The sequence below is a fragment of the Podarcis cretensis genome, assembly GCF_951804945.1.
Source record: "Podarcis cretensis genome assembly, chromosome: 17".
NCBI classification, from domain to species: Eukaryota; Metazoa; Chordata; class Lepidosauria; order Squamata; family Lacertidae; genus Podarcis; species Podarcis cretensis.
Window position 1 is genome coordinate 33,296,055 of NC_137187.1, and position 22,676 is coordinate 33,318,730.

The 22,676-nt window shown below is 45.5% G+C and overlaps 1 protein-coding gene across 1 annotated transcript; it reads right to left on the bottom strand.

The window, feature by feature from the left end:
• Positions 1 to 1,611: 1,611 nt before the first annotated feature.
• EPOR (erythropoietin receptor) lies at positions 1,612 to 21,778 on the bottom strand. Its single transcript, XM_079959538.1, has 8 exons — positions 21,530 to 21,778; positions 16,777 to 16,918; positions 14,267 to 14,451; positions 11,903 to 12,051; positions 10,233 to 10,383; positions 5,273 to 5,360; positions 4,449 to 4,536; positions 1,612 to 3,773 (listed from the first exon to the last, which is right to left on the bottom strand). Exons 1-8 carry the CDS (start codon positions 21,702 to 21,704, stop codon positions 3,210 to 3,212), a joined length of 1,542 nt encoding a protein of 513 aa, XP_079815664.1. The 5' UTR covers positions 21,705 to 21,778; the 3' UTR covers positions 1,612 to 3,209.
• Positions 21,779 to 22,676: the final 898 nt, after the last annotated feature.

Below are 22,676 nucleotides of genomic sequence, written 5' to 3' on the forward strand. Positions count from 1 at the left end.
ACCAAATGCAGCCCCATAGCTTTCCCAGAAACAACATGCTGCCTGCGGTGTGCTCCACTTCCTCAACAGACCATTGGATTCAAGCCATTTTCTTTTCTCAAAGGGCCTGCGGTTCTAAAGGCAGTTCTGGCAAAATATTGGGGTGGCCAGGGAAACCTTATTGGAAGGTGAGGCCTGAGCTGCAACAGACACAGCTGGGCTTAAGCTGCCTGTTTGGACATGACTCATGAACCAGCCCAAAGCAGAGTCACAGGGGACCATTGCAACAAGCCCCCCAAAAGCATCTCACGGAACAGGGGAAAGGGCCTCCCCTCTCCCAGAAACAAGGGCCTATGCTGGTTCTGTTCTGGAGCTTGCCCAACATCAGCAAGCGGTGGGTTGGTCTCCTGCCACTTTTTGCAAGTTGCGTCCCTGATAACGGTTACAGAGGTGCTTGCTGCCACACTGATAAGCCCTATCACAACAGCGGGGCCAGGGCTGGGCCTGCTGTGCTGGTGGGCTCTTTTCAGAGGGCGTAAGGGTTGGGCATAACGTTTTTTTGAGTGTTGACAAGCAGCTGCCTTCCTGCCTGCCTGGTCTAAGCCCCTGATTGCTCTCTCATCTCCCAACAGTTTACCGCAAGGTTAAAAATCATACCTACGGTGTACAGGGAGATTTTGGGAGGGAGAATTGGGGAAATCAGAAGCTCCACCTTCTTCAAAAACTTCCTGTTGTTTGGCAAATTCTTTATTTAGCTTCAGGGCTTGTAGTTAGCCCCCAAACCCAGTTTTTTTTTGTTGTTGTTGCAATCCTATACACACATGGGAGCAAATCCTATTGAATCCAGTGGGTGATATCCAACTAGGGCATGTGCTAAGGTAGACCCATTGAAATCAACGAGCTGAGGAAACTTGAGTCTATTCTGAGTATGACTAACATCAGTGGAACTGTCAGTGATCTGTAGGACAACAGGATGTTTTCAGAGGGGATGGAGAATGGCCTTTCCCTTCTCCTGCCCTACCCTGTTAAGCCCTTCCAGGCTATAAAGGTAAAGGGACCCCTGACCATTAGGTCCAGTTGTGGCCGACTCTGGGGTTGCGGCGCTCATCTCGCTCTATAGGCCGAGGGAACCGGCGTACAGCTTCCGGGTCATGTGGCCAGCATGACTAAGCCGCTTCTGGCGAACCAGAGCAGTGCACGGAAACGCCGTTTACCTTCCCGCCTGAGCAGTACCTATTTATCTAATTGCACTTTGATGTGCTTTCGAACTGCTAGGTTGGCAGGAGCAGGGACCGAGCAACGGGAGCTCAACCCGTCATGGGGATTCGAACTGCTGACCTTCTGATTGGCAAGTCCTAGGCTCTGTGGTTTAACCCACAGCGCCACCCGCGTCCCTTCCTTCCAGACTAGCTGGAATCTTTTTCAGGAGCACCCCAGTTGCTGTGAGACTCCACACCCCCACACCTGTATCCTCCTAACTCGGAGGTCTGATTTGGTGCTCGTGAAATGGGGAAAGCAGTTCCCGGCAACAAAGGAAAGAAGAGAAGGGAATGGGGAAAACATTTGGGTGAACGTTAAGATATCATCTTGTTTCCCACAAGGACAAGGGAGTCAGAATGAGCAAAAACACTGTTTTTATATTTTTATTTTTATTTAAAAAAAACACTTTGGAGTATATAAAGTATATAAAAATATATCCAGTTTCTGTTTTGATACACAAATTCAAGAGGATAATTACAAAATCTTTGTGGCCATACCTGTGAGAGTTCAGATATTATACAGTCCTCCCAGCACCAGCCCCAGCACCTGATGCTGATCTGTGCCTTCGAAGGATCGTTCGGACACAAGGAAAATAACAGTAATATTCTAAACAGGGCATGTACAGTCCCCACACCTTTCTCTGCCCCACATGCAAGCCCTATGGCAGTAAACAGCTGGCAGAATAGCCATGCAATTCTCTTTGAGTTTTTGGGTTACTGCGCTTATTCAAGCCAAAATCGAAAGACAGCCCCTTTTAACATTTCAATTGGTATTTTGTTCGCCTAGTTTTGTAAATCCCCATTTTCAGTGTTATTTTTCTAGAAAAAGAGGTGCAGGGACTCACTGGGAACACCTCCCTCGTTCTCTTATAATGGCAATGGCACCCACCTGAGAGGTGCCAGGACTGAGCTCCAGCTGGGAAAAAAAAGCCCGGCCCATTTTACAGGAAGGTAAGCAAAGGCCACACAGTGCATTGTAGCAGAAATGAGACTCCTTCATTCTGCACACTCTTCCATGTCGTACCCCCTCAACACCCAAAAGACACCAGTTCCAACTCTGACATTTGGACATACATATTTTTGCAATAATTAGGCACATAGTATAATGGGCATATATGTCTGGCCAAAAAGCTTGGTAGTTAAAGGAACAGAGCAGGGTCAGAGGGGAAGGAGTTTCATCAGAAGAGTGTGGAGTGGGAGAAGGTTAGCTACCTGGCTAGCAAGCAAGTGCCGACAATAGTCCACACCTCAGTCTACAAACACCTCAAGCCTTAAGCCTGCGCTGCTACTTGCAAACCTGATGTGCCACACCAGAACTCTAGGTGTGCTTTTGGCCAAGTCCCCGATCCGCAGCCTTGTAGAACGCACTTGCCTTGGGGTGAGTACAAATGAAAGAAAGATGGCACAGCACATTTAATGTTAGAAAGGACTGCTTCAAAGGGTTGTTGTGGGAACAGCAAGTCTCTTTCGTGGGCCTCCTGCCCTTTCCTCATTCAAAACAGGATGGCTTTTAAAAAAAGGGATCCGGCAAATTCATGGAGGAGAGGGCTATCAAGGGCTATTAGCCGGGATGGCTATGCGCTACCTCCACAGTTGCGAGGTAGAAATGTTTCTGAACACCAGTTGCTGGAAACCAGGGGATGGGAGAGTGCTGTGGTGCTCATGTTCTGCTTCGTCTTCTGCTCAACGGTTTCCTGTTGAGACATCCAGTTGGCCACTGTGAGAACAGGATGCTGGTCTAGATGGGCCTGATCCAGCAGAGTTCTTCTTACGTCCTTCATCACCTTTCCGTGCATTTTGCAAACCTCTCTTCCTCCTCCAAGAGCGAGTTGGGCCCAACTGGAGCTTTGGAGGCCCCACGGCTGTGTCCATTGGCTTCCCCTGGCGTTTTGCTAGAACCAGGAAGGAAGTGGGAGGTGCCAGGCGCCTGGGATAGCATCTCTGCCTCAGTTCTCCTGCTGATCACTGCTGCTACGAGCACACAATGTAGGTGGGCAGGAATGGCTGTGGCCCTCCATCACAGAGGTTGGTGTATAAGCTCATCTGGCCAGCGTTGGACTCCACCAGGCTATAGTCGGCAGAGATCCCAGAGTCAGACACCATCTGGTAACTGCTCTTGAGCTGCGGCTCGATGTGGCGATGTTGTGGGGACAGACTCTTTGAGCTGGGGTCAAACACAGTGTACTCAAAGCTAGAAGAGGCCTGGCTGTTGTCTGGTGTCCCTACTCCTGCGTCGAGGGCCGGATCTGTGCCCTCGCTGCTGTTGCTGGCCAGCAAGAGCAGGGAAGCATCTCCTCCTAAGCAGCACGGCACCAAGTCTTCATCCAGTATCAGGTAATCATCTTGGGAGACTTCTGGGTTGCGAGGGAATTCCCCCACGCCACGTGCCTTGGGGGGAAGGAGCGGAGGAACGGGAGGGCCATCCACCTTGCGAACATCGCATTCAGACAGGATTTCCACCAAAAATGGCTGCTCCTCCAGGTAAGGAGAGTTCTGGCTCCACCACAGGTAGGTGCTCTGATGCCCCAGCCATAGCTGCAAAGAAAGGGGGAATATCAGCATCAAGGGGTGGGAGGTGAGGAAGGCCACACCTGGCTCCCTTTAACCCTGTTTTCAGACACTATATATTTCTCTCTTCTTTACACTCCTTTTATTTACTAATTTCATAAAATTTACCGTATTTTTCTCAATATAAGACGCACCCAGACCTTAAGACACAGCTAGTTTTTGGAGAAGGAAAACAAGAAAAAAAATATTCTGAATCCCAGAAGCCAGAACAGCAAGAGGGATCGCTGCTCAGCGAACCCTCTTGCTGTTCTGGCTTCAGTGAATGCAACACAAAGCCTCTTCAGGGCAGAGGGAAGAACGCTCCTCTTGCCCTGAAGAGGCTTCATTCGGCTATCCCAGAAGCCAGAACAGCAAGAGGGGTCGCTGTGCAGCAATCCTTCTTGCTGTTCTGGCTTCTGGGATAGCTGTGCAGCCTGCATTTGCTCCATAAGACGCACACACATTTCCCCTTACTTTTTAAGAGGGAAAAGGTGCGTCTTATAGAGCGAAAAATACGGTATACACAAATCGATTGTAAAAACAACAACTGCAAAACAGTTGACGAAACATAGGACCCTCAGAACCCCAGGCTTTGCAACAGGATAATACAGGAAGCCGAGGGAGAAGTCATATGAAGACAAGGAACTACAGCCAGTGTAATACCTGGAAGTTCCCCTTGTAAATTGTGAAAAGGTCCTTGAATTCACGCTCTGGGGTGGGGATTGCAGGCCAGATCTTCTTCTTTAAAAATCTGGTGGAAGATAATAGGCGAGAACAGACTTTAGTAAGAGTGTGCATAACAATCACAAGTGTTAAAACTCATTCCCACTCCATCACCACCTTAGTCCAGGGGTAGTCAACCTTTTTACACCTACCACTAATGCATCTTTCTGGATGGTAAAGTTTCTGTACCGCCTACCAGAGCTCGATGGAAGGATTCAGCTTGTGCTGTAGAACCCCCTACCGCCCACATAGAATCCTGAAACGCCCACTAGTAGGTGGTAGGGACCAGGTTGACAACCCCTGCCTTAGTCAGTACTTTTTTCTGGGGGTACACAGGGGTACGCATACCCCTAAACATTTTGTGAATCTGAGTTTGGCCTCATTGAGGGGCAGTATTTCAATATGAGTAGGAAAATGAGAGCACCCCTAAACATTTTTTAAAAGAAAAAAAGCACTGACCTTAGTAATGAAAACTAACTAGGGCAGGGATGGGGCACCTGTAGCCTTCCAGATGTTTCAACTCCCATCAGCCCCAGTTACTTTGGTCAATGGTCAGCGGTGGTGTTGATTGTGGTTCGGCAACACTGAGAGGGCCACAGGTGTCCCACTCCTCAATTTAGGGCATTTCCTGATGGCTCTAACTGCTGCGATTGAAAATGCTCTTACAGTCCCTCCAGACCTGATGGCCAAGGTCCCGGTACTCAAGAAGGCCACCCACCCTTTGGTGGGTAGGAGGGTTGGAAAATAAACGAACTGGGCATTACCTTCGGTTAAACATCAGGGTGAGGAAAGCCAGCAGCAGAACGATCAGCGCCAGAACGACAGACAGCGTCAGGATGAGGGGATCCAGTTCTGCAAGTCAGAAGAACAGGTTAGCCTAGCGAGAGGCACTTCATAAAAACCCTTTGGTTGGTACCCAAGTCTCCTTCAAACAACCTTCTGTTACATAGTCACTACATGGAGAAGGCACATACTTCTGGCAGTAGACATGGTAGGATGAACCAGTGATATGCTCTTGCCTAGATTTCAGCTTACTACCTGGTTCTTTTCAGATGTCCTGGTAGATAGTGAATCATGACTGTTAAATACTTCAGAGGACATACAAGGCCAGAACACCATGTTGAAATCTCCTGAGTAGGCCAACTGTGGTCATTACATCACATCATCTAGTCAACTGAGCGCTCTAACATGTATTCTTCTTGACCACTAAGTCTCCCACCATTCTATGGCCACCCCTCCATTCCTGGCCCAGATAATGAAGATTAGAAAATATTATCTGGAGAGGTAGTGCAGTGAGAATTGTCAAAGCACTATGAGCTGCACCTGCCTTCAGCAACCATATTGTGAGCAAGGTAAGCTATTGCTCCAGCCGGGAGTTGGAAGGGCAAGAAACCACAACAACTGAGGGAGGCTTCCACCCCCCCCCCCCCAATAACAATGCGGCAATGGTGTCAAGTTTGTGCTTGGTGATGGCATTTGAAGACAGCAAAGGAGAGGCTGCAGATGTAGCTTGTGGAAGACACTGGGGACTGAAGGTGGAAAAAAATGAGCTCTTTCAACATTAGGTCCCTGTGGTATGATGGAACCACTCAGCCTGATGTCAGGGTCACTGTAGATGAATGAGCTGGGGCATGGCAGGGTGACAATAGAGTTTGCATGGGCACACCAGCAAACCATGCAGCCCTGACCTCATCACAACCATGTCCTGCCTGTCCAGGTAAGTTGCAGTGGCACCGGTTTGGGGAGGGTGAATCCACACCCACCATACAGGGTTGCTACTGATTAAACCAAATAACTGAAAAAAGTAAATAGACTGCTTAAAGAAAATAGAAAAAGGTGGATGGAAGAGGAAGCTAGTGGGGAACCTGTGGCCCTCCAAATGTAGGTAGATTCCAGCTTCATCAGTCCTGGCCAGCATGGTCAATGGACAGAGATGACCAACTGGAGGGCTACAGGTTGCCTAGTCCTGGACTAGAAATATGTGCATTAACAGCAATGGAACTTAGTATTGCCAAATTGCTGAAGTTCTACTTTTCCAATAAAATAATACCGGACCTTTTAATGAACTAAATCCTGTGGAGCTGTTAACTAATAAAACCCATTATCTTTTGGACTGTACAATAAACGAACTTGTCAAGAACATAGAAACATAGTAATTATGCATGGTAGATAATTATCATAGAGTTGGAAGGGACCATGAGTGTCATCTAGTCCAACCCCCTTCAATGTAGTACTTTTTTTTGCAAAAATTGGGCTTGAACCCACAAACGTGAGATTCAGAGTCTTATGCTCTACTGAGCTATCCCAGGTATGTTTAGTAGTTATATTTCTCTCACTGGCAAGTACTAAATTGCTAAACTACATGCTGCAATATCTGTGGCTGAGCTTATAGTGAAATAGTACTGCACTTTCTGGGTAGTATCTGCTGTTGTATTTATAATAGAATTATTTTTCACTGGAGTATTGTACAAAAGCAGCCATTAGGTAAAACTCTCACAGCTGCTATCCAGCTGAATGTAATAACTGGTGGTGGGTAAATTATAATTCTTGTTTAAGTTGCAATGTTTGATGCCCAAAGTAAAATGCAATATTGATTGTGAAGCAGAAAGTAAATATTAGCATCTGGATTAAAGGGCCATACTTTTGGATGTTTTTTGTTGTTAAGCATGAAAAACGTGTTTTGAGAATGGATGATATTAAAAAGATAAAGCATTTTGTATATCAAAAGTGAGAAACAGAGACTCCAAAAGGCAAACAGGAGGAAATGCAGAAATAAATGGAAATAGACTGGAAGAAAAATCTATTTTGAGGGAAGAATGGGAAATATGAAAGATTGCAAAAATGAGAACAAATAACAGAGGAGAAATGAATAGGAGATTAACGGGGTCTATATCCAACTGATATTTGAAGGATAATGTATGGAAAAATATAAACACAATTATGCATGTAAAGGAAGTAAAATCACAGCCTTTATTAATGGTTTTGATGCAGAAAAAGCTTTCGATAACATAACGGTATTTTCTTTTTTAAAACATTAAAAGCTTACTTTAGAGAAAAAAATATTTACTTTGATTAACATTATTAATAACAGCCCAACTGCAAGGATAGGGGTTGATGACCAAATATCAAATTCATTCTGAGTACTAGAAAAAGACACATATGTCCTGTCATTTTCATTATTTGTTCTCCATTTGGAACCTTTAAGAAGCATAAGAAACATTGGTGTGGTAATAGATGCAGAAAACAAAGGAACTGCACACAGAAAAATAGCTGGTATGTAACTGTCTTCACAGCAATGCCTAAACAATAATAGAGATTGTAAATTCTATCTGTAGCTGGAGAAGATTCTTTTTTCAATATTGGTCTTCTTGTTTGCCTTAAAATTAACAAGGACAAAACAGAAATAATCAATATATATTTACATATACAAAGTGATGTTTAAAAAAAGAACAAAATTAGATCACCAATAAGTAAGTATGAGATCTGTGTTATATTTATATAATATTAAGAAAAAGTGAAAGCATTTCTATGAAGATAATTTTGGGAAGATTATATAAGAAAAGAAGTTCCAAAGCAGAACAATAGCTTAAACATATTGATTTGACCACATGGCTAAAATTATAATCTTGCCCCAATTAAATGCCATTTTTCAGGCTTTGGCAAGATGAGTAAATGAATCTTACTTTAAAATGTGGCAAAGCCTAGTTGTGCAATTTATATGGAACAGGAAGCAGCCAAGAATTAATTAAATAGGTTGTATTGCTGGACAAGAAAAAAGGGTGGCATATCATTTCCAATTTATATTTATATTGCCAATGCCTTTAAATGGCTAAAAGAATGGATACACAATCTAGAGATGACTGGGGCTAAAACTGAACCATTCTTAAGACAATTTAATCTACAAGTTTTATTAATGAAATATTGGAAACCAGTTTAAACAAGGATAACGTCATAGCAAATTTACTAAGAATATGGGGTAAATATAAGTACAAGCAGAGTCTAGCAAAATGACAAGCAGCACCAATAGTTTATGATCTTCAATTTAACCCTAACTATGAAATACTGGGATGCGGGTGGCACTGTGGGTTAAACCACAGAGCCTAGGACTGCCAATCAGAAGGTCCCCGCGACAGGATGAGCTCCTGTTACTCGGTCCCTGCTCCTGCCAACCTAGCAGTTTGAAAGCACGTCAAAGTTCAAGTAGATAAATAGGTACTGCTCCGGTGGGAAGGTAAACAGTGTTTCTGTGCGCTGCTCTGGTTGGCCAGAAGCGGCTTCGTCATGCTGGCCACATGACCCGGAAGCTGTACACCGGCTCCCTTGCCCAATAAAGCGAGATGAGTGCCGCAACCCCAGAGTCGGTCACGACTGGACTTAATGGTCAGGGGTCCCTTTACCTTTACCTTATGAAATACTATGGCGAGTTGGTGGAGTGTGTGTGCGCGCGCGCGCATCATTGCCCATTCAAAGCCCTGCAAGGTTCTCACAAGCAGGGTGGAAGTGAGAATGGAGGGGCACTCTTGATAGGGTTGCCATGTGTCTTCTTTTTCCAGGACACGTCCTCTTCTTCAGGGGTAAAATTTCTGTCTGGGTGGATTTTTTATACTTGCCAAAATGTTTCTGGCTATCCTTTCTGGATGAGACATAGACATAACCGGTGGTTGAAGACTTGCTTTCCTCTTCTCTTCTCCTGCCCCGCTCAGTGATATATCACAGCTTCTATAGCAGGCATCCCCAACCTGGGGCCCTCCAGATGTTTTGGCCTACAACTCCCATGATTCCTAGCGAACAGGACCAGTGGTCAGGGGTGATGGGAATTGTAGTCCAAAACATCTGGAAGGCCAAAGGTTGGGGATGCCTGTTCTGTAGCCTACATATAGTCACGGGTATTTAAAATGAGTCGAATAGCATCATCTTTTTTGCGCTTCAAAATACGGCAACCCTACGTCTGTTTCATTTTTTACAATTTTAATTGTTATAACATAAATTTCCGGGAGAGATTTAGACCAATTTCCAAAGTGGTCTAAATTTCTCCCTGATTCGGGGTTGTATTAGGGAACCAAAATGGCTTTGGATACTTCAGATCCTGGTTCTCCCCCAACAATACTCCCACAAGCTTAACAAGCTGGGGTTTTTTGTCCCCACTGATATCTGAGTTTTGTTATTGGTTGGGCCAGGGCAATCAGATATCTCCTCAAAGAAAAAGAATTGCAGGCTGCCATTGTCTTCTAGAAATGCAAGGGAAATAGGGACTTTCTTCCATCTACAGTGGATCTATCTAACATTAACACACACACACACATACACACACACACACACACACACACAACAGAAATCACCTGTCTTTCATCAGCACCACTGATTTATGCACCATCTGGGCAGAAAATAGCTCTCTGGAAGAAGCCAAGGTTGGGAATTGAAAAGTGGCGGGAGAATTCTCCCATCTTTTTGCAGAGGTCCTATTCTCTTTGAATGGATGTGCTGGACAGATGTAAAGTGAATTGTACTCTGTTTTGGATTCCTTAGGCTTGGGATTTTGGTTCCAGTGTTATTGAGGCTTTTGTTCTTGTTGATTTTGGGGCTTTGGCTTTTGTTTCATTTTTCCTTAAAAGCAGCTTCTCAGCTTCTCGTGGTTTTATGAGCATCGCTCCATGCTAATTAAGTGACTATTTTCAACCGGCCCTGCACCATGGCTGCGGCCAAAATTGCCTGAAGACCACTTACCGCTGGGTATCATCGCCGACGCCGTCTGCGACCATCCACTCCAGAAGCCATCAAAGCTGACTCCGTTTGGCTTGGCCCGCACAGCCAATGTGTAGCGGGTTCCTCCTTTGAGATTCCGGAGGTAATATGTCTGCCCATTGGAAATCTCCACCTGGAGGGAGAAGGGGGGAAAGCAGAGGTCAGAGGGAGGGAGGGAAGGAGGGAGTTTCGAAAGCCAGGTAACTGTGATAGGAATTTTGAGGTCTTAGATATACCTTCGCGCTGCTCCCCGACCTGGTTTTGAGACTAGCAGTGGGGGAAAGCAGTGCTTCTCCCCACTGCCAGCCCCACAAGCTTGGGGGGCAATGGGAAGGCGGCACACCACCTCTGCGCTGCTCCTCGACCTGGTCTTTGGGGCTGGTGGTGGGGGAAAGAGCAGGTCAAAAGGAACCCAAAGCCTCCGGAGCCCAGCGTGAACTCCCACTGGGCTCCGGAGGCTTCAGGTGAACGCACCTTGAACGCACAGAACGCACCTTGTTTTAGAGGGGGAGAACAAGAAAAAAAAAATTCCCCCTGTTCTCCCCCTCCTATGGTCCGGTGCGTCCTATAGAGTGAAAAATACGGTATGTTAGATGTTCATAAGTTTACCAACCAAGCACGTACATAGATCAGCACAGGGAGACCGACCTGAAGCCGTTTTTGATTCCCAAACTGACCAAATGTTTTCTCTGCAAGGTCAAAGGAAAATGGAAAAGCCTCCCCATTGTCTTTTCCTTCACAAATCCTGTCTTAAGGGCACATTTAAGATATGAATAGGGTTTGAGCCTGTGACCTGGCTCAGGAACTAAGTATTTATCATTACAAAAGACTGGCCAGGTTCCTCAGGGTATCCAATCAAGTAAGCATTAACAGATAACCTGGCAGACAGGAGGTAAACAATGCAATCAAGATTTCTGCTGTAGACCACCCTTTCTGTGATGTAGGTAGGACGTATCTGGGGGGGTGGTCTTGAGCTACACCCCTTTTGTGATGTATGTATGATGTTTCTGGGGGTGGTCTTGGGCTCCAGGGAGGGAATTTAAAATGTCTATATAAGGGCAGGCACACTTTTGTTCTGGGTTCCTCCTCCTCTGCAACAGATCAATAAAGATCAGGCTTACTAGCTGCTTTGCTTCTCAATATTCTCTAGTTGGCCTCTGTTATTTTCTCCTACCAATAGGGAACGTATGTAAGGACTCTATATGGGCTCTTGGATACCCCATAAGGGGGGAAAAGGCAGATTTTTGTTTGTTGTTTGTTGTTGTTTAGTCGTTTAGTCGTGTCCGACTCTTCGTGACCCCATGGACCAGAGAACGCCAGGCACTCCTGTCCTCCACTGCCCCCCGCAGCTTGGTCAGACTCATGCTGGTAACCTCGAAAACACTATCCAACCATCTCGTCCTCTGTCGCCCCCTTCTCCTTGTGCCCTCCATCTTTCCCAACATCAGGGTCTTCTCCAGGGAGTCTTCTCTTCTCATGAGGTGGCCAAAGTACTGGAGCCTCAGCTTCACAATCTGTCCTTCCAGTGAGCACTCAGGGCTGATTTCCTTCAGAATGGAGAGGTTTGATCTTCTTGCAGTCCATGGGACTCTCAAGAGTCTCCTCCAGCACCATTTTTGTTTACAACATAACAAAGGACAAAAGCGACTTACCCGCTGGACTATGCTACCCTTATGGAAGATGGCCATCTCATAGAGGATGCTATTGTCCATGTATTGAATGGGGGGCTGCCAGCTCACATTCAGCTGTCCCGGAGGCCCCAACAGCTGCACTGCCAGGTTAGAGGGGGGGTCCAGGAAAACTGGAAGAGGAAAGGAGCAGGATGTGAGAACAGCCCAGTGGCGACAGAACAAAGGTCTTTCTTTCTTTTTACACTGTTGCAGGAATTTATGTATAGGTTGGGAGGGGTTGCCCCTCCAGCAGATATCATGCACATGCAGCCCACTACCAAAATCAGCACAATCACTTTTGTGACTTTTTGATTTGTCCCCACAAAACATTTCATCACAGTTTCTTCCTACTCAAAGGGCCTCTGCTGCACAATGCCAAATGTAAGAATTCACTGATAAATGTATCTACGTACTGGCTCACTGGGAAAACTTCAGAAATTCATATAGATGGGTGAGCTCAGCTACTCAGCAGCCCCTCTGCCTGAGTGATAATTCCTGGCATCCTGATACCTGAGTGCCAAGCAGGTAGCCATTCCAGAAATAACAAACCCAGATGAAGACAAAAGGGTGTGATTAACTTGGCTGGGAAACAGGGAAATGTAAATATCTCTTTTGTTACACTTGATGGGTGTTTGGTGGAGGGCAAGGGGAACCATGGGGCAGGGTCCAGGATGCTCAGATTACTGCCACCAGACCTCCCCTTTCATGATGTAACCATGATGTACTAGTGATGTAGTGTGGGGAGGGGGTGTAACATGGGAATTAGCAGCTAATAAAAGTTTGGGTTCTCTTTTGTTTGGGGCTTCCATCTTGTTTCACCTGGTGGCAGGTGGGAGTCCTGTCGTGACAATCTTCAGTAAAGACCAAGCTTACTGGCTTGGCCAAGCCTACATCAACTGCTCCCTCTTTCCTATCTAGTGCAAACTCATGTTATCTTGCCTCCTCCAGTTGATTGCACTGCTAGCCTCTGTTCCTCCCCCCGCAAAAAAACCCCAAGTAGTTTATGGTCGCAAAGAGTGCAGCTGATCTACTGGCTGGGCACTACAGGCTATGTTTATTTGGGAGTAAGCTTAGGGTTACCATATTTTGAATAGCAAAAAAGAGCACACTATAACGACTCTCATTTTAAATACCCCTACTGTATGTAGGCTATAGAAGCTGTGATCTATGACTATGGGGTGGGGGTGGGCACGAGAAGAGAAGCAAGCCTTCAACCACCAGTTATGTCTATGTCTCATCCAGAAAGTATAGCCAGAAACATTTTGGCCAATTTTTAAAAAATCCACCTGGGCAGAAATTTTACCCCTGAAAAAGAGGACGTGTCCTGGAAAAAGAGGAGACATGGCAACCCTATGTAAGCTCCATTGAACTCAGTGTGATCTTGTGAGCAAATGTGCACAAGCACATTTAAAAGAAAACCACTCTAAGTGCCCTTAAGCCCCAGAAAAAAGTACTGACCACTACGACTCACTCTGAACAATGTTTCTGTGACTTTAACAGCTGTAAAACATATAGGAATTGAACAGGTTTTAGAATGGAGGTCAGAAAACTTCACCTCTCCAGTTTCTGCCTCTGTTGTTGTAAAGGTATAGATAAGGTAGCCTTCACCAACTTGGTACCCAGCAGATGTTGTTATAATACATCTCTCATCACCCTTGACCTTTGGCCAAGCAGGCTGGGGCTAATGGGGCTTGTAGTCCAAAACATTGCTAGTCCTCCCCACACAAACACAAGTCTTCCTTAGACTCAGGTAGTCTGGAACCTGGATTATACTAGTGGGGAGGAAGTGCTACGGTTTGTTGAGCATTTTGAGAAATGAAGCTCTGTGGGACGTCTCTAAGCACCCTTAGCATTCTATAGTTCCCAGGATTCTTTGAGGGAAGTCACAGCTGTTGAATTGGTTTAAATGTGTGGTGTGGGTTAGGGTGCCTCTGAGCACATTCTGAACTTGTTTTCTTTTCCTTACAGAACTGAGCTCACCGTTCTGTTGCACAAAAGTCTATTCCTCTTGCGCTTTCTTCGTTTTGATAGCCTAATTCAGGTGGAAAGGGATCGTTTTGCTGCTGCGATCGTTAATCCACTGGGAGTCAGAAACCTTTGCTGACCTATAGCAAATAACCCAGAGTTCTACCACCACGGTTGCAGGTTTGATCCCCGTAAGGGACCACTACATATTTCTGCATTGCAGGGGGTTTAGCTCCTAGACAATCCTCAGGATCTATGATTCTATGATCCTGATCTACATTCTTCTTGCTTCCAGGTTCCCACCTACTCACCCACTCTAGGAAGACTTGGAGGTCATTTCTTGCAAGGCCCACCCCCCCCACCCCCGCATTGGGAACTTACGTAGTTTTTCCACAAAGATCGTTCTGTTGTGCAGAGTGCTCTTGGGGGAGCGCCCATCAAAGACCTTGATCTCAAGAGGGGAAAAGGCTGAAACATCTTGCCTCGGAAAGAAGCAAGTGTATCGCGTTGTATTCCGGGGTGTGTACTCCACAGTCAAGTTACACAATTTCAAAGAGTCGTCATCCCTGAATGAAAGCAGGCGGGAAATACTGTATTATCATTTAAAGTTTGGGAAGCAGCTTCTGTTGCAAGCATTGTGCCCAGTAGGGTTGAAGGAAGAAGATGGGAATTTAGGGCGGGGGGGCTCTTGAGGTCAAGGCCAACGTCCCTTAGGGCAGTTTTGACCTGTAAAGCTCATTGTCAACGCTCAGTGGCGTAGCGTGGGGGGTGCAGGGGGGGCCGGCCGCACCGGGCGCAACATCTGGGGGTTAGGGAAATCCACGGGTTAGGGGGCACAAATCCACGGGATAGGGGGCGCAAATCCATGGGTTAGGGGGCGCAAATTACTTGCCTTGCCCTGGGTGCTGATAACCCACGCTACGCCACTGTCAACGCTAGACAGCATAAGACTAAATTTTACATACTGAACTGTACTGTATTGGCTCTCCTGGCCTGCCATACAAGTCAGCTCTCAGGCACATGAGTTCCTGTTCTACATTTGAAGAAGCAGCCTGCTGTGGAACTGGCTTTCTTCTCCATAAAGCACTTGCATTAAAGTTGTTTTGGTTCATCCATCCTTTGAATGGCCTCGTCACGTTACCTTTGAGGCATACAATTTCTTCGTGAAGTAGAGAGACGATGTGTCTCTCACAAATCAATATGTGAACGTCAACCTTCCTCGTTTCAGCAGCTCCTATTTCTGTGCCCTTTCTTCTCTGCCCATTCTCCCTCCTCCACCACCTCAGCCTCCTCTTTCTACTTCCCATGTTTCCAAAGGAGCCCACTCAAGATAATTGCACGCAGAGTAGTTACACTCACAGAGCAATCTTAGGCATGTTTATCATAGAATCGTAGAACTGAAAGGCTGGAAGGGACCCCGAGTCCAAACCCCTGAAATGCAGGAATCTCAACTGAAGCATCCGTAACAGGTGGCACTCCAACCATTGCTTAAAAACCTGCAGTCCATTCCACTGTCAAACAGCACTTACTGTCAGAATCCTTTAGTACATTTCAAGATCTATTGTTTTATGCAACATAAAAATCAGTTTTCTAACATCTGGGTAATGTGAGGGTAAAATACAAGCTCCTGGGACTTTTGGGATACAGAAACCTATTTGACTAATACTACAGGTACAACCCTCATTCTGACCCGACTCTTTCCTATTTTGGCACTTCTGTATATATTTTACACAGGCACAATCCGCTAACACCACTTTGATGCATCTCCCAGGAGTCCTTCAAAACAGAAGAGAGATGTGGGAGGGAAGAATTTGGGAGTAGCGCATCCTAGATTTAGGAAAGGTCAGAGATATTGCAAAAAGGAAACCTGTATTGTGTACAGATGCATCAAAATACAAAGAAGCCTTCAAAAATAAACGGAAGCTATGTATTAGGTTTTGCAATAGTACAGTAACAATAATGAAAAACCAGACCAGGTTTTCAGATTGTCGATATAAGTATAGCTTCCCTTGGCATCTTGTTAGCACCGAAACTGTAATACTAGCTTCTCCTTTTTTATATATATTTTTCATAATAATTAATAAGGATAAATTTTAATAAGATAAAATATGTTAAGCCTGAATGTCCCTGAAATATTTTTGTTGTTGTTGTTTAGTCGTTTAGTCGTGTCCGACTCTTCGTGACCCCATGGACCAGAGAACGCCAGGCACTCCTGTCCTCCACTGCCCCCCGCAGCTTGGTCAGACTCATGCTGGTAACCTCGAAAACACTATCCAACCATCTCGTCCTCTGTCGCCCCCTTCTCCTTGTGCCCTCCATCTTTCCCAACATCAGGGTCTTCTCCAGGGAGTCTTCTCTTCTCATGAGGTGGCCAAAGTACTGGAACCTCAGCTTCACAATCTGTCCTTCCAGTGAGCACTCAGGGCTGATTTCCTTCAGAATGGAGAGGTTTGATCTTATATTGTGTAGTTAATTCTGCATACTCTCATATGTTGGAACTATTTGTTACTAATGATTATGTCAGACTGGAATGGTAGCCCTCATGGAGGGAATATAATGGAAGGTGGTGAACTCTCCTTCCTTGGAGGTTTTTAAGCAGAGGTTGGTTGGACGGCTGTCTGTCACGGATGCTTTAGCTGAGATCCCTGCATTGCAGGGGTTGGACTAGATGACCATTGGGTCTCCTCCAACTCTCTATGATTCTATATACGCTGCTGCTTTGCGTGCCTAAGAGGTAAGGCACTATATAAATATAACATAAAATGAAAACAATGCAGAACGTCTTAGGTGAAACCCCCATAACATCCTCAGGCTCTTAGAGGATCTGTAGACTAGATCAGGCTGAGCCTCTGAGACTGGCTGGCTCTGGTGCGGCTTATACACACACTTACTCATATTTGTATCCAAAGCTGTACACGCTCTGGTTGTTTTGCTCCTTCGGGGGTACAAATGTCTCCCAGAAGCAGGCCAGGTCTTCCAGCTGCTGGGTGAAACACTTGAGGTCCGAACGGTCCTCCGTCAACAGATACGCAGCTAGGTGCAAAGCAGACAGACAGGCATAACGTTACCAAATACCCTCCAACATTTCTCCAAAGAAAATAGGGACGTCCTATTCAACAACAACAACAACAACAACAATGTCCCATCCATCTGACTGGGTTGCCCCAGCTACTCTGGGCGTCTTCCAACATATATAAAAACATACCGTATTTTTCGCTCTATAGGACACACTTTTCCCCCTTCAAAAATTAAGGGGAAATGTGTGTGCGTCCTATGGAGCGAATGCAGGCTCCTTGGCTTCAGCGATAGCAACGCGAAGCCTCCGAAGGGCAGAGGGAGTGCCCATCCCTGACCTAAAGGACTAGAACCTTGTTTGCTTTGCTTATGGGTCACCTCCCCATAAAGCTTCTTAAAACAGCTTTAAAATGTAAAAGCAACTTAATACATTTTGTGAGAGTGGAATTTAATCCATATCTGATGTCTAATTACTTGGGGGGGGGGGTTCTAAGCAATATTCCTGGGTGTACAGTTCCTTTATCAGTGTGGAGTTTTGTGGGGGTTTTTTACTACAGGTTGTCATACTGTTTTTAAATTTCATATATGAAACAAAAAAGGTAAAGGTACCCCTGCCCGTACGGGCCAGTCTTGACAGACTCTGGGGTTGTGCGCCCATCTCACTTAAGAGGCCAGGGGCCAGCGCTGTCCGGAGACACTTCCGGGTCACGTGGCCAGCGTGACATCGCTGCTCTGGCGAGCCAGAGCCGCACACGGAAACGCCGTTTACCTTCCCGCTGGTAAGCGGTCCCTATTTATCTACTTGCACCCGGAGGTGCTTTCGAACTGCTAGGTTGGCAGGCGCTGGGACCGAGCAGCGGGAGCGCACCCCGCCGCAGGGATTCGAACCGCCGACCTTTCGATCGGCAAGCCCTAGGCGCTGAGGCTTTAACCCACAGCGCCACCTGCGTCCTACAGCGCCACCTGCGTAGGCTATTAAAAAAAATATTAATGAAAAAATTGAAATCTGAGGAGGTTCTCAGACCCAAATGAGGGATGAAAAACAAGTTGGCCTGCCACCTTCCTCTGTCTCCTTCCTGTGATTCTACAAAATTTTTGTTCAAGGAGATGAATGACGAGTTGCTGTTCTGCTCCAAGTTCTTCCACCCCTCAAAAGTTGCAGCCAAGAAAGGGTAGGAGGTGCAGGGGAACTTTCTCGTACAATATTATCCTACCATCTTTAGCTAAGCATCACCTGGGGCTCACAGAAATGAGGTTCCGTTTAGTGACAGTCACATGCTGCTCATAATGGAACATTTGAACTTTAGGAAGCTGAATTCTGGTCCCAGCAACCTTCTGCATTTTCTGCACAGAAATCCCGTTTTTAATTCCTTTCTTAATCTTGCCCAGCCGTTTCATGCTGTCTTTATTGCATGCCACATTCCGTGCCCCTTTTGCAGAGAAGGGGGCTTACAAATGCATGAAATACAGTAATAAATGAATAAATTAGCAGCAGCAGCAGCAGCAGCAAAGGAACAGCACTCTGTGTACTCTCAAAGATATTCTTGCCTTTACTCTTCTTACTTTAAATGCCTTCAGATAGGCTTCTGGTAATGAAAGCAACTTCATTACCGCCATAGAATCCAGATTTTGTTGGATTGTTGTTGTTGTTGTTTTAAGGGAAACAGTACAAACTGTCATATGCAAAGTCACATGATCGGCAGCTATGTATTTTATGACCCAGCTCTCTTCCTTACGTTACGCACACAAACACAGAAGTCTTACAGCCACCTCCTTCTGGCATCTGTTTCCCCGAGATAAGAGCTGGCTGCACACCCTCAGTCCCAGTAGAGTCTAGGCCGCGGGAGAAAGTACAGGAAAGAGGAGGGGGCAGCCATTTGTTTCTCCCACCCACCCACTTTTTATATGGGTCTGCCAGGAATCCTTAGCCTCACCCATTGGGGTCGGACCAATGGTTTTTAGCTAGCCACGTGGAGACAAGGGCTGGGCTGGGCAAAATGGGGGGGGGGGGTGATTCAAGATGAGCAACAGAAGCAGAGTTAATACAATTCCTTATTTCTCCTATTCCTCCATCCCCAGTTTTCTGCACTACAGAAACAGCATCCCTTGGGAAACTGTCAACAACAGAGAACAGCAGTTGTTAAGTTGCTGGCTCGGTTTGCACTTCTTTTGTTATCGAAATGGAGGCTGCAGGAATGGGAGGACAAAAGCAAATGAAACCTGCTTCTGCTGAAACTACAAGACGTGGGATGGCTGCTTGCTTATCCCAAGAAGAGATTGGTGTGTCCCTGAATGTGGAAAATGCACAAAACTGCAAAAACAGAATAGGTTCAGCCCAGATCAAAATAAACCGTATTACCTGAAGAGATGGTGTAGCGGCAGCTGGCTGGAAGGTTTTAGATTTTAGACATCGGGAAGAACTTCCAAAACCAGTAGAGTCTAGAACCCTTGGGGTTCTAGAATCTGCCTCTGGGCCTTGTGGAGAGGGGTGTTGTTGTTTTGCCTTACAGCAATACAGCTTATAGATTCATAGGAGAGACCACAAGGGTCATCGTCCAGCTTGCTGCAATGCAGGAATCTTTTGTCCCAGTGTGGAGCTTGAACCCGCAGCCCTGAGATTAAGAGTCTCACGCTCTACGGACTGAGCTATCTGGGTAGGGCTTTGATGTAAAAGCCCAGGCAAGCAAATGCCCTTTGCACTCATACACTTCCCTTGTTGAAAAGTTGCATTCAGAAACAGAGGCAACAGGTAAATTTCCTCTTGTTGGATTTAGGCATAGGATTGGAAACTGTCTTAAGTGGAAGGACTGACACCCCCCCACCCAATGGTACATGACTTGATTCTTCTGCACTTGACAATTTGCAGCTCAAAACTGAACAGGGGTCTAGGGTAGAATCAAAGCTTCCTTAATTTGACACAAGTCAAATAAGAACCATACAAAAAACCTCATTTTTATATGTTGAGTTCTCACTAGATGCTGCAGTCATAAAATAATGAGCAAGCATTGAATTGACCTTAAGTAAACTGAACAAACTATATTGGACTCCCCTAGGCAAACAAGCCAAGCACAGGCAGACTTGATAAATCACATGTGTTTTATAGTCTAGACAGCAGCCATTCATTACAAAGTATCTTAATATTTAGGCAAGTAATGTTTAAACAAAGTAGGAACACACACGTTATGGATGTGGAATCCCACCAGAAAATAATAATAATAATAATAATAATAATAATAATAATAATAATAATAATGTCAAAGTAGTTTCTTGCTCACATATTTCAATCTTCCCAATGGAAGCAAATCTGCATTTCACATTTTATTTTTCTACTTTTCCCATTTGGGTAGATGGGTCTGCAACTTTCCAAGAGAGCATCTGCCGCCATTGTAAATCCCACACATCTAACTACTGGGCTTACAAATCTAATGACTACATGGGTGAAGTCAGGAAACAACAATGTATTTCCTCACCCTGTGAGCTTTAACTACTGAACTTCAGCTGTCTGAGGGGAACAGGGATGTCAAAATTGCCACATTGGAAATTGTGCACTCTGAAATTTTGCATCTGCTTTGTTAATACACCCTCAGGTCTACTTGCGAGGGATGTGTGGCCAGGACTGCACAAAGGGTTGTCCACAAACATATTTTTTCCCACAGGAAAACAAACATACTGCAGCTTTAGACCCTCAAACTTTGGGGATGTCTTATTGGTGCTTTATTTCATTGACCTCTGAATTGGCCACCTCCTACCTTCAACAGAAATAGACCCAATAATTCTCACCCCCCGGTTTGCCTCAACCTGTTTCCCTTCCAGGTTACCCCAACACTGGTGTCCAGTTAAAGGATGGATCCTTTTTCTTTCTTTCTTTTTAAGTCGGAGACTTCAAATTTACAAGAAGAATCCAGCAGGCCTTACAAGAACCTGCTCCACGAGTTAAACCCCTCAGATCTCCTTTTTTCTTTAAAGGAGCAATGTCTGCCAAGCTGCAAAATTTCTGCTTTCAACGCGGCTGAGAACAGTGTTTCATCGCACTTAAAGCTCAGGAAGAGAGAGAGATAGTTTACATGAGAACCGCGAGGAGCAGATGAAGTACACAAACTAGGCAAGATCAGATCAGATCGATTTTGCGGAGGTTGCCTCATATTTTATTATTATCGCGCCACTGCCATATGGTGCAATCCATAGTACAGTGGTACCTCAGGTTAAGTACTTAGTTCGTTCCGGAGGTCCGTTCTTAACCTGAAACTGTTCTTAACCTGAAGCACCACTTTAGCTAATGGGGCCTTCTGCTGCTGCTGCATCGCCGGAGCCCGATTTCTGTTCTTATCCTGAAGCAAAGTTCTTAACCTAAAGCACTATTTCTGGGTTAGAGGAGTCTGTAACCTGAAGCGTATGTAACCTGAAGCGTATGTAACCCGAGGTACTACTGTACTGGAAAGAGACTCTGACCAGTTGCATGTTGGGCACACACAGTACATTCACAAGCAGTTTCTTAGCTTCTCTTTGAGTTCTCTTCACTCCTTGTCCCCCAGCTCCCCACCTTGGCAATTGCTCTCTTATCCCCTTTGACCGCCCCCACCCCCACTTTGACAGGGCCCAGGTGGCCAGCCCTATCTTCAAGCATGGTACCTTTGCTGTCGAAGCTGGCGCCCAGGTTTCCAAGCCCCTTGTGAGATGAGCCAGAGGCCCAGAGAACCAGGACCCAGAGGGCAGCGGCGTGTCTCCAGCCTCGCTCCATGCTTGCACGGCTGAAGGAGAGTCTCCCCGCCAAATGTGTCCTTCCACCTGCTCTGCGAATCTGCATCTGGTTGTCAGAGCTGCTTGCCCCTTGCCTTGCTCCCGGCTGGAGGCTGCAGATAAAGGGTGGGCTCTACTGTGTGGCGGCGGCGGCAGCAGCAGCAGCAGCAAAAGCAGCAACTCTGAGCAGAGGCTGAGAAGTCAGGGATCAGCCTCCCTGGATATTTCTCCTGAAATCCTCCTTCTTTGAGGATGCACTGCCGGAATAAGGGTGTATTTCTACCGCCATTACACAGAGGGGAACTGAAATTCTTTTTACATATATACTTTTTATTAATTTCAACATACCAATTATTATACATTCCACAGAACTGCACATCTTATACTAACTTTTTGGACTTCCATCAGCACCTCTGATGATCCACCATTTTTATCATTTCTTCTGCATTTCTTAAATTCCTATTGCCTTTAATTATCTTAACTCACAATCCACCTCTTTAACCATTTTTGCAATAATTCAAATAATTTACCTCACAAAACTTCTTGCAAACCTACAAACGCAGTCTGGTCATCACAATTACTTTTCAAATAGTCCATAAATTTACACCAGTCTTCTGTGAATCTCTGGTCCCGCAGGTTTCGAATTCTTCCAGTTAGTTTATCCAATTCTGCATAGTCCATCAATTTCATCCTCCATTCTTCTTTTGTCGGTAATTCTTCTTGCTTCCATTTTTGTGCCAATAATATTCTTGCTGCCGTCACTGCATATAAAAACAACTTACAATCCTTTCTGTTTATATCATCTCCTACAATGCCAAGTAAAAATGCTTCTGGTTTCTTAATAAATGTATATTTCAACATTTTTTTTATCTCATTATATATCATCTCCCAGAAGTTTTTCACCTTTTTACATTCCCACCACATATGATAAAATGTTCCCTCTTTTTCTTTGCATTTCCAACATTTATTGCTAACTTTATACGAGGGTAACTGAAATTCAAGGCCCATGCGTTCTATGCTCCTTCTGGCATCTAGCCTG

What these genes read in the sequence shown, in the direction of transcription:
- EPOR (XM_079959538.1), bottom strand. Translation starts at nt 21,704, where the DNA reads ATGCAGATTCGCAGAGCAGGTGGAAGGACACATTTGGCGGGGAGACTC. An exon ending in GATCTTTGTGGAAAAACTAC is followed by an intron (nt 12,052 to 14,266) that starts GTAAGTTCCCAA and finishes TTCCTCTTCCAG; the next exon opens with TTTTCCTGGACCCCCCCTCT. An exon ending in ACCCTGATGTTTAACCGAAG is followed by an intron (nt 4,537 to 5,272) that starts GTAATGCCCAGT and finishes ATCTTCCACCAG; the next exon opens with ATTTTTAAAGAAGAAGATCT.